This window comes from Somniosus microcephalus, chromosome 5 (genome assembly GCF_052327205.1).
Source record: "Somniosus microcephalus isolate GS21.2 chromosome 5, FLI_Smic_1.0, whole genome shotgun sequence".
NCBI classification, from domain to species: Eukaryota; Metazoa; Chordata; class Chondrichthyes; order Squaliformes; family Somniosidae; genus Somniosus; species Somniosus microcephalus.
The window spans coordinates 281,000,481-281,013,069 of record NC_140991.1 but is presented as its reverse complement, the minus strand read 5'-3'; the positions used below and the strand labels follow the sequence as shown (position 1 = coordinate 281,013,069).

Below are 12,589 nucleotides of genomic sequence, written 5' to 3'. Positions count from 1 at the left end.
CTCACTAGCCACCCCTCACACTCACCCTCATCTTAATGCAATCGTAAGAACTAACAACACACAACAGTAGGCACTTGTATGTTTTATGCAATGTTCATGTAAATTTTCTGTTAATGTGTTGTCAAACATTGAATCTTTATTCTCAACACCATGCCTTATTGTACAGATATGTGCTCACCTTTGGAAGTGTCTTAGTGAGTTGCAGTGAATGGTGAGACATAACAGTATCCCCCGCAATGGTGATGAGTGTGAAAGGAATGGCTTGGGCATTGAAGGAATGCTTTATGGTGCTGGTGTGGGGTGGTGTTAACCTGGCGCATCATGTGGCAGCCAGGGTGTACAGTGTCAAGTGAAATAAATCTGGCCATGGTGATGCCATCGCTGGCCTCCCGGGCAGCAATGTTATCGGGTGGTGATGGCCTCTGTCCTGTGCAGCATCAGGTGATTGCGGAGAAGGTTGGTATTTTTGTTGATGGTGCGATTGGTGATGTTGATGTTGGGGCTGATCGTGGAGGGATTCAGAGGACCAAGGTGAGATTTTTTCAAGGGCACTGATGTTGTTGAAGTTGAGATGGCAGAAGCGATCTGTCAATGTTGAGAGAGCTTGCTCCAAGGAGGCGACAGTGGATAGAGGGTTTACTCCAAACACTTCCAAACTGCATACTGCTCAAAAGTGTCTTCCAAGTCCTAAAGGCTCAAGCTTCTGACATTGGAAAGTGACCAGCTGTGAAATTGTAGCTTTCATACCACTTTTGCAGCTGTCACCTATTCACAGCAATAGCGAGACATAGAGAACCCGGTCTGATCTCCGAACGATGTGAACCCCGCTAAAAGTGTGGTAAAATAGAAAAAGACTGGCAAAATAGTGATTAACAAGCGCTTAACAAGCAGTTAAGTATCTTAAATGCCCCCCGCCTCTCGAGTTGGGTCTGTTCTGAAATCGCTGACCCGACACTTTGGAAACTTGCATGGAGGCGGGTTCGCAGTGGGTTCCCAACCCGGTCAATATTTTAGATTTTGACAGCGGACCCGCCGCCAAACCTGCACTCTTAGAGCGCCAGCAAAATTCAACCCAAAATATTGCACTAAACTAAATTTAAATATATAGCACTAGACTGGACTAATAACCTTTTTTTCTGGCCAACTTAAAGTCACTGAAAAGACACTGGAGGGAATTTTAACCACGAAAAACAGGTGGATTTGGGTCAGGTGGGATGTTAAAATGTTAAAAATCTGAATCCCAACCCGCCTCCAAACCACCCAATTCCGGTTTTAACGGAGGCGGGATGGGAGGCGGACAACCAACATGCTCCAAGGAGGCGGGTTGGCAATTTAAATATTATAATCAGGTAGCTTGCCTCATATTTAACCACCATTTTAAATTTAGCCCTGACCGGCTGAGATTTCTGAGCTAAAAGGAGGCGAGGACTGCTGGATGCAGGAGGTAACTGCCTTTGCACGTACCTGCTGGATCCAGTTTACCTGCTTCACCACCTCGCCCCCCGACCCTTCCAATCGCCTCCACGACGCTTCTGATTTCCCCCATGAAGCTTCTGATCTTCCCCTGCTCTGGTCTCCGATCTCCCCTCTGGCCTCCGATCCCCGCGACCCTGACCTTTGATCCGGACCCTGATCTTCCCTCTGGCCTCTGTTCTTCCAACCCACCTCCAGCCTTTCCGATCCCCGGCTGTGGCCTGGTGCCGAAGGCGTACCCACCAAACAGCCAGCCTCTCAATCTGGCTGGCTGGAGACGGAGATAAAAATTGCCATCAGGTTCTGCTATTAAATTCAGCAGTAAACACATTCTTAGAGTCAGAGTCATAACGGCACAGAAAGGGGCCATTCAGCCCATCGAGTCCGTGCCAGCTCTCTGTAGAGCAATCCAGTCAGTCCCATTCCCCGCTCTATCCCCATAGCCCTGCAAGTTTATTTCCCTCAAGTGCTTATCCAGTCTCCCCTTCAAAACATTGAGTGTCTCTGCTTCCACCACTTCCGTCGGCAGCAAATTCCAGGTTCTCACCATTCGCTGCGTAAAAAAGTTTTTCCTCACGCCCCCACTGTATCTCTTGCCCAAAACCTTAAATCTGTGTCCACTGGTCCTTGTACCAACAACTAGTGGGAACAGCCTTTCCCAGTCTAGCCTATCCAAACCCGTCATAACCTCCATCAAATCACCCTTCAACCTCCTTTGTTCTAATGAAAACAAATCCAGCTTCTACAACCTGTCCTTGTAGCTAAGATCCCCCATCCCCGGAACCATTCTGGTAAATCTTCTCTGCACCCTCTCAAGGGCCTTCACATTCTTCCTAAAGTGTGGTGACCAGAACTGGACGCAATACTCCAGTTGTGGCCTAACCTGTGCTTTGTAAAGGTTCAACATAACTTCTCTACTTTTGTACTCAATACCTCTATTTATGAAGCCCATGATCCCATATGCTCTGTTAACAACTCTCTCAATATGTCCTGCCACCTTCAGGGGCCTAGGCACATTAACTCCCAGGTCCCTCTGTCCCTGCACACGCTTTAAAATTGTGCCATTAAGTGTATATTGCCTCTCCCTGTTCCTTCTGCCAAAATGCAACACCTCACACTTCTCTGTGTTAAATTCAATTTGCCACTTGTCTGCCCATTCTGCTAGCCTTTCTATGTCCTGTTGCAGTCGATTGATATCATCAGTTTGCCACACCCACAGGTGTGGTGTCATTGGCAAATGTGAGACTTCTACTCTGTAGAGATAGAGAGAGAGAGAGAGAGAGAGAGAGAGATATAGATAGATAAGATAGATATATCAAAAAAAGCAGTGGCCCCAGCACTGACCCTTGGGGAACACCACTGTCTACCATCCTCCAGTCTGAAAAACAGCCATTTACCACAACTGTTTTCTGTCTTTAAGCCAATTCCTTATCCAAGCTGCCACTGACCCACCTATTCCATGAGCCTCAATTTTGTTAACCAGTCTTCTATATGGTACTTTGTCAAATGCCTTCTGAAAATCCATGTAGACAACATCCATTGCATTCCCTTCATCAATCCTCTCTGTTACTTCATCAAAAGATTCAATTAGATTAGTCAAACACGATCTGCCTTTTACAAATCCATGTTGGCTCTCCTTAATTAGCTTAAACCTCTCCAAGTGCCCGTTAATTTTTTCCTTGATTATTGTTTCTAAAACTTTATCCACCACTGATGTTAAACTGACCAGCCTGTAGTTACTAGGATTGTCCTTGCACCCTTTGAACAATGGTGTCACATTTGCCACTTTCCAATCCTCAGGCACCTCCCCCGCACCAGGGAAGATTGGAAAATTATGGTAAGCCCTTCCGCTATCTCCTCCCCCAAATCCCTTAGCAACCTGGGATGCAAGCCATCTGGACCAGGTGACCTGTCCACTCTAAGCATACCCAGCCTTTCTAGTACATCCTGTATCAATTTTCACCCCTTCCATTGCTTCTACCTTTTCCACTTCTACCGATATTTTGTCAGCATCCACTCCGGAGTAAACACTGATACAAAGTACTCATTGGGCCAGTAATTCCGGTCCCAACGCGTGAGTACGGACGGTGTACTCACGCGTGGGCCCGTTGGAAGTGCCGGATTTCAGCATGCACAGCGCATGCGCGGGAAACCGGCATTTCCTCTCCATCGAACTAAGGGGTTAAGAGGTCCAACGCGTGCGCGCAGGACTCTGCGCGCACGCGTTGAACTTCCTTCGTTTTGACAGGTTTGCACGTGTGCAAGGGCCTGAACTTTTTAGAAATGAAAAGGAGGCGTAAGGAGTGGATTCTTGAAGGTAAGTGGTCTATTATTTAAAATTATTACATTTTTTCCACAGCTTCATTGTTTTTAAGGACTTTACAGTAAGGTAAGTTTATTTTTAGAGCCGATTTCATAAAAAATTATTTTTTTCAAAAATTTTATTAATTGTTTTAAATAGTTTTTTAAAGTTATTTATAGTTTATTTAATTATTGGGATGTTTTTTAAAATTTTAATTAAAGTTAGACTAGTCTTTTGGGCACCCGTACTTTTCATGAGTTTGACAGTCTTTACTATCAAACTCATGAATGAGTTTCCCCTCCCCTGATTGGCTGCAGAGTGCTCACCTGATCCCAGCCGGCACATCGCACTAACTATGCCGCTGGATCAGGTAAGCACATCGCGCCGACATCTGAACCGGGCCAGTGACAGGAAATGCAAGCAGGCCCGGGCTTCAGATGTTAGCGCGCAGGGTGAGTGCAGATCGGGGGCTTGCACGCGCGGCAAGCACCCGATCCTAATTTCTGGCCCATTGAGTATTCTAGCCTTGCCCTGCGCCTCTAAGCACATATCACCTTCTTTGTCTCTAATAGGCCCCACCCCGCCTCTTACTTCCTGCATACTGTTTACATGCCGGTAGAAGATTTTTGGGTTCCCTTTTATGTAAACCGCCATTCTACTCTCATATTCTCTCTTCCCCAATCTTATTTTCATCTTCACATCCGCTCTCAACTTATTGTATTTGGTCTGGTTCTCCCTTGAAGAATTCACCTGACATGCATCACACACCCTCTTTTTTTGTTTCATCATCTTCTCTATCTCCCTCGTCATCCAAGGAGCCCTTGCTTTGGTTCCCTTACCCTTCCGTCTTGTTGGAATGTACCTAGCCTGTACTTGGAACATCTCCTTAAAGATCACCCGTTGTTCCGTTACAATTTTGTGTGTCAGTCTTTGGTTCAATTTTACCCTAGCTAGATCCTTTTGCATCCCATTGAAGTTAGCCCTATTTCAGTTTAGAAGTTCCACTCTAGATTGTTCCCTGCTCCTCTCCATTGTTAATCTAAATCTTATGATACGATGCTCACTCGTACCCAAGTGTTCTCCCATAGACACTTGGTCGACCTGGCCCACCTCATTCCCCAGCACCAGATCCCGCAATGCCTCCTTCCTAGTTGGGCCAAGAACATACTGGTCAAGGAAATTCTCCTGAACACATTTCAGAAATTCCTCCCCCTCCTTTCCCTTTACACTATACCCTATAATTATCCCAATCGATATTTGACCAAATACAATAAGTTGAGAGGGGATGTGAAGATGAAAATAAAATTGGGAAAGAGAGAATATGAGAGTAGAATGGCGGTTTACATAAAAGGGAACCCAAAAATCTTCTACCGGCATGTAAACAGTACGCAGGAAGTAAGAGGCGGGGTGGGGCCTATTAGAGACAAAGAAGGTGATATGTGCTTAGAGGCGCAGGGCAAGGCTAGAATACTCAATGAGTACTTTGTATCGGTGTTTACTCCGGAGTGGATGCTGACAAAATATCGGTAGAAGTGGAAAAGGTACAAGCAATGGAAGGGGTGAAAATTGATACAGGATGTACTAGAAAGGCTGGGTATGCTTAGAGTGGACAGGTCACCTGGTCCAGATGGCTTGCATCCCAGGTTGCTAAGGGAATTGGGGGAGGAGATAGCGGAAGGGCTTACCATAATTTTGGGTAATTAAAGTCCCCCAATATCACCACTCTATAGCTCTTGCGTATCTCTGCGATTTCCCTGCAGATTTGCTCCTCTGCCTCCCTCTCACTATTTGGAGGCCTATAGAATACCCCCAATAGTGTGATCATACTCTTTTTGCTCCTCAACTCTAACCAAGTGGATTCTGTCCTTGTCCCCTCAAGAACATCCTCTCTTTCCAACACTGCAATGTCTTCCTTAATCAGCACTGCCACCCCACCTTTTTTCTTTCCCTATCTTTTCTGAACACCTTGTATCCTTGAATATTAAGTGCCCAGTCCTCACTGTTTTTAAGCCATGTTTCCATTATTGCCACAAGGCTAAATGTGTTTGTAGCTCACCAACCTTATTCACCACACTTTGTGCATTTACATACATGCATTCTAAACCCATTTTTGAATTTTTCGTAGTCTTTCTTAGTCTGCTCCTATCCAATATGGTACTACTACCGCCTCTTCCGGGTTTCCAGACCCCAAAGCAGCCCCCCACTCCCCCATGTTAATATCCAGCCCAGTGGTTCAGTTTTCGCATTATAAAAACTTAACCCTGCAATTGGGTTTTCCTAATTACGGTAATTACAATTTGGAAGAGTTGAAGCAATCAATCTACAAGTGTACTCGAACACTAAATGGAAAATTGGTTAGCAACTGACCATAACCTTTTTATTGCACTATGTTTAATAATCCCATGATTAGGATGTGCTGATAAATTAATCCTTAAGAAACCAAATTGAAGTTGGCTTAAATCTACTTAGCCCATTGTCTTTATGTACCTGGTGGTGGAGGTTTGCTCTCCCATTCAGCACTTTCCATTAATTGTTTTGCCATTCGTTCGGCATTACACTGCTCTCGCTTCTGCTGAATCAGGTGTTGGAGCTCAGTGCCACATGTGGTAATGCGTCTCTGGTATGTGGAAGGCAATATTGGAACATTTCCACTTTGCAGAACTGATGAGGAAGAAGTTGGTTTTCTCGTTAGGACCCCAGTCCCTTCAGACACCTTGAAAAAGAGTTAAAGAATGAAAGGACGCTGGATTTTCCAACATTGAATCATTGAGTAATATTAAAACTAAAGCCAATGATACTGTCACAAAGAAAAATAATAGAGCAGGTTGGACATTTGACCTAACTAGTTCATCGTTCCGTAGAAACCGACAGTACTACCATCACAGCATTCAACTGCCTCATAAATGATTCCAGATGTTTTGCCTCCACTACGACACCTGGAAAACCATTAGGTGTTAAACACTCTTGGTGTGAAGAAATACAACATTATTTCCAAGCTTGCCTATTATCAGTTTGTACCCATGTCCCCTTGTACCGCAGTTGTGGTTTCACCTGAATAGTGCGCCAATTGACCTTTTTCATTCCACTCAACGAGGCTAATGGCACTCACCTCTATAAGATCCCTTCATTTGTCTCCTTTTCGGCTAAAAAGTCAGAGCCTTTTCTAATCTTCCCTCACAATTCAAGCCTTGGATGTTTCCCTTTGCTTCAAAGACCAGAACAAACACAGTATGAAAGTTGAAGCCCGACCACAGTAATATACAGCTTCAGCATAACAGGCTCATAATTATGTTCTACTGATTTGGCAATATAGTTCAAAGTTCTGTGGAGCTCTGGAATTCCTTCAGCTGTCAGAACTATTTCCAGACCACAGTAAAAGACAATGGGGCCACAATTTTCTGGCAAAATAACAACGAGGCTAATGGCACTCACCATTATTTATCCGCAACTTCAGACAAGAGATGGTCAGAAGCAGAAATCCAAAAGTTGCTTCGTAAAAACATCTCGTTATCTGGCTCACCACTGAAATGCATTGAACAGCGTGAAGTTGCTGTACTTGCACGGTGGCTATAAACTAAACTCGCCACTAAAAGTTCAATCTTGTCCTTTTCAGTCCGAGTACCTTTTAACGACACGGTAACTGTTTATTACTGCCAGTCAACCGCTCTGGCACTGAAAATTATGTATTACAGTGGGGAGTCTCATTCCATCAAGTTTTAATTCTTGTTTAAAAATGTTTTACTTTTCCTTTGTCTCTTTTTCTCTCTCTTAGTCCAATCTTTCCCTTTTTTAAAAATTTCTCTTTCTGTATTTGATTTGGCTTTGAATTCACCCATTCTAATTTACACTTCCTTCTCAGTCCATGTACTGTTAATCTCACAATCCTTCAATCTGTTTGGTTATGGAGATACGCAGTTGCTTGCCCTGTTCACTCAGGTACCAGATGTCCCACTTCCCTCGCTGCGATGTTATCAGCTCACGCTTTCAGCAACTTGCCACGCAAAAAATTTAAAAACCTAAATGTGCAAGGGCAAGTCTAACTAATGGTAGATGGCATTAGATTCACTCCTGCAGCAAATTATGGCCCAATAAACTTAATTAGAACTATCTGACTGAGAAACATAGGAGTCACATTGTTATTAACAGAAAAAAATCTATAAAAAATTGGATTTATGAAATTAATTCAAAACGGATATTTTATTTTTATTTTTTTAAAGTCAATATAATTAAGTATGAATTTAGATTACTGGCCACAATTTGCTGTCGTAGGGCATCTAATGGCATCTGCAGTTAGTTAGACTTGCCCCTGCACCCTACAGCTCACAAAAAATGTTCCCACAAAGTTGCTGAAAGTGCGAGCTGCTAACGGCGCAGCGAGGGAAACAGGGCATCTAGGACCCGAGTGAACAGGGCAACCAACAGGTTATCTACATAACCAATGAGATTTAAGGATTGGGAAATAAATATAGGAAGAACTGAGAAGGACAGGGAATTGAATGTCAAATCAGGTAGAGAAAGAGAAATAAAGAAAGAGAGGGAAAGAAAGATTGGATTAAAAGAGAAAAAGAGAAATAGAGAGGGAAAGAAATATTGGATTGAGAGAGAAAGGAAAAGCAAGATTTCTTTAAATTTGAAATTTTTTAAATCTCCAATAACAATTCACTACCTGAAAGAATGAGGCTCCACACTTGTAACAGTTAATTTTCAGTGATAGAGAGGTTGATTGGCAGTCATTAACACTGATCACATTGTTAAAAGGGTGGAGAGTTTACTGGGCAATTTATGGGCTAATACAGCAAGTTCCTAAAAAAATGGAGCCCAAATGAGAGTAAAAAAGGTAAATCATGCTTGACTAATCTACTGGAATTATTTGAGGATGTAACTGGTAGAATAGATAAGGGAGAACCAGTGGATGTGGTGTATTTGGACTTTCAGAAGGCTTTCGATAAGGTCCCGCATAAGAGATTAGCGTGCAAAGTTAAAGCACATGGGATTGGAGGTAAGGTACTGTCTTGGATAGAGAACTGGTTGGCAGACAGGAAGCAAAGAGTTGGAAAAAACGGGTCTTTTTCTGAGTGGCAGGCAGTGACTAGTGGGGTACCGCAGGGATCGGTGCTAGGACCCCAGCTATTCTAGACACGGGAACTAGATGTAATATCTCTAAGTTTGCAGACGACACAAAGCTGGGTGGGCATGTGTGCTGCGAGGAAGATGCAGAGAAACTCCAGTATGATTTGGACAGGTTGGGTGATTGGGCAGATGCATGGCAAAGGCAGTATAATGAGGATAAATGCGAGGTTATCCACTTCGGTGGCAAAAACAGGAAGACAGATTATCTGAACGGCAATAGATTGGGAAAAGGGGAAGTGCAACGAGACCTGGGTGTCCTTGTGCACCAGTCGCTGAAGGTAAGCATGCAGGTGCAGCAGGCAGTTAAGGCGGCAAATGGTATGTTGGCCTTCATAGCGAGAGGATTTGAGTACAGGAGCAAGGATGTCTTGCTGCAGTTGTACAGGGCCTTGGTGAGACCACACCTTGAGTATTGTGTGCAGTTTTGGTCACCTTGGATGTTCTTGCCATGGAGAGAGTGCAGCGAAGATTCACCAGACTGATACCTGCAATGGCAGGAATGATGTATGAGGAGAGATTGGGTCGATTAGGCTTATATTCGCTAGAGTTTAGAAGAATGAGAGGTGATCTCATTGAAACTTATAAAATTCTAACAGGACTAGACAGACTAGATGCAGGAAGGATGTTCCCGATGGCAGGGGAGTCCAGAACCAGGGGTCACAGTCTAAGGATAAGGGGTAAGCCATTTAGGACTGAGATGAGGAGGAATTTCTTCACCCAGAGAGTGATGAACCTGTGGAATTCTCTACCACACAAGGAAGTTGAGGCCAATTCATTAAATATATTCAAGAAGGATTTCGATATATTTCTTAAGGCTAAAGGGATCAAGGGATATGGGGAGAAGGCAGGGACAGGGTACTGAATCTGGATGATCAGCCATGATCTCATTAAATGGCGGAACAGGCTCGAGGGGCTGAATGGCCTACTCCTGCTCCTATCTTCTGTGCTTCAGAGAGATGCCATTTCTGCAAAGCTTACGGCGGAGTAGCACAACTCGGACAGCGATGTTTGGATATTCTGCTCCTTGCCTGAAATTGCTGTACCATTTACCTATAAGTAACAACGAGCACCATTAGCCTGGCTGTTAATTTGACAGCAAATTCTGGTCCAATAATTCTTCCATTATGCTAGAAAAAAGCAAAAGCTGATTTGACTGCTGTCTGCTACAGAAACTGCAAGCATGAGCATATTCTCCTATTGACAAGATGAGGTTCATTAAGAATTCCAACATTTTTCCTATCACAGTAAGCTGACAGTACAGATCACATATGTTTAAAATGTTATGACAGTTCACAGAAAACAGTTGGTGAATGAAAAAGCCTTTTCCTGTGATCAGGGAGTTGTCTATTTGCTGCAGTGCGCGGCTGCTTCGTAACCCAAGCCAGGCAATAACTTCCAAAAATGACAAACTGAAATCTTTGTTTATTTACAAAGCAGATGTTGTTAGTACATCTTTACAAAGGTATCTCATCTTTTTCGCAAGGCTGAGAATTGGTTGTGAGCTGGTTCTGTCCCTCACTGTCAGCTATAGCCATGTGGTAGTACTCTCACTGGAGTCAGAAGGTCATGAATTCAAGCTCCACTCCAGGGACTTGAGCACTAAATCTAAGCTGACTTTTCAGTGCAGCACTGATGGGAGTGCTGCACTGTTACAGGCCCATCTTTCAGATGAGATGTTAGAGGCCCAGTCTGCCTGTTCAGGTGGATGCAAAAGATCCCATGGCACTATTCAAAAAAGAGCATGATAGTTCTGCTGTCCTGGCCAACATTTATCCTTCAGCCAACAATACTAAAACACATTAACTGGCCATATGTCTCACTGGTATTTGTGGAATCTTGATGTACAGAAATATAGGACTGAATTTTAATCTAGGAGTGCGTGGGTTTGTGTGCAGGTGGTGGGTTAAAACCGGCGAAATTGACAGTGCGTCAGGAAGCTGGCTCCAACCCGCCGACTTCCGCATTTCACTCCAGCGCGTTAAGCTGTCTGCGCGCAACCCCCTCGGGAAAGGCGGGTTGTCAATTTCCATATGCTCATCGCTCAATTAGAAAGATATTGACACACTGTTCACTTTAACATTGGGTCCATGGGTCTCCCGGGCTTTCTGAAACTCACCAGTGAAACCAAGGCAAGTACACAGTGGCAATCTCGGGCAAAGATGCCAATAAATACTCAGTAGTCACAGCTGCTTTCTTTACAGTACCTTTGCCGAGAGATTACTTTGTAAAATTTAGAGGTTACTTTCTACACTTGGAGGTTTGCTCGATCACATCAGGATGGGTGCTGCTCATGCTGCCTTAGATTGGACCAAGATGACAGAGAAAAAAAAAATCAAGGAGTGACATCACATGGCAGCAGGTAGGTGATTGGTTGGTGAGTTTTACAGTTTTTTTTAACCTCTAAGCTAGGGAAGTGAGTTAAACTAGGAAACTGTAACTTGCTATTACTTTACTGAATTAGTAACTTAAACTAGATAACCCAATTAATTAATTAATAAAACTAAAATAATTGATTGAAAAAATAATAATTAATTAACTAAACAAATAAATAAAGAAGGTTAGATAGACATGGTAGGGCAGGTGGTGTGCCGTAACTGCAGCATGTGGGAGCTTGTGGAGACCAGCAAGATCCCGAGCAACCACATCTGCGGTAAGTGTCTGCAGCTTGAGGAACTTCGGCTCAGAGTTGTTGAGCTGGAGTCTGAGATGCAGATATTGCGGGGCATCAGGGAGGGGGAAGAGTTACCTGGACACAGTCACACCCCTTAGATTAAGTGGTACAGTTCGTCAATGGTCAGGGACAGGAGGGTGTGACCACGAGTCAGGAAGGTATGGGGACCCAGGATGTAGTGATGGAGGAGCCTCGGCCCTTGACTTTGACTAACAGGTATGAGATACTTGTTACCTGTGGGGATGAGAACAAGGACTGCAGGGTAGATGAGCAAACTGACCATGGTACCATGGTGCAGAAGGCCATTCAAGTGGGGGGAGTGAAAAGGAATGTGGTAATGGTAGGGGACAGTACAGTCAGAGGGATGGGCTGCGATTTTCTTCCTGGAGGCGGGTTGGCGTCGGGAACAGTAGTCGGTGGGTTCCGGTCCCGCTGCCAGCCTGCTGACACCATTTTCCGTTAATTGGGCTAGTTAAGCCCACTGTGTGGGTTACCCGCCCTCATCACAAGGTGCGGGTCTGTTGAGCCGATATGCTGACGTGATTGCAGCCAGTGCATTTAAGGGGGCCATTTCATCATTAGATCTCAGGTCATTTCTGGTGCTTCGGATTGCTGCTTCTCACCACAATGTCGGCAGAGAAACAAAAGGCAGATCCCCACTTCAACGAGGACGCCTTCCATGTTCTTGTGAAGGGAGTCAGAGGACGTCGGGAGGTCCTATACCCAGCTGATGGAAGAAGGAAACCCCCTCAGCAGACAAAGGCAGCCTGGCTGCGAATAGCTGAGGAGTTCAATGCCAGGTCTGTGTATAGATGCACCTGGGTCCAATGCAGGAAAAGGTTCAATGATCTCCTGCGCTCTGGAAAAGTGAGTATAAAAGCTCACTTACCTTAATTCTGCTGTGCCTGTCATCACATCACTCTGCATTGCTAACCATACTCCTGCACATTCTGACTCAACCCAACATCCCTTGCACCATCCCTCTCTCCCTATGCACAGATTCACTTCCTATC

At 44.4% G+C, this 12,589-nt stretch overlaps 1 protein-coding gene across 4 annotated transcripts in view; it reads right to left on the bottom strand.

Moving 5' to 3' along the window:
- Positions 1-12,589, bottom strand: part of pik3r4 (phosphoinositide-3-kinase, regulatory subunit 4) — a 122,035-nt gene that overhangs the window by 32,651 nt on the left and 76,795 nt on the right. For all 4 annotated transcript variants that reach the window (XM_085989023.1, XM_085989020.1, XM_085989022.1 and 1 more), the window contains one exon: positions 6,263-6,488. In XM_085989023.1, coding sequence (XP_085845149.1) covers positions 6,263-6,488 — 226 coding nt within the window. The remainder of the gene's footprint in view (positions 1-6,262; positions 6,489-12,589) is intronic.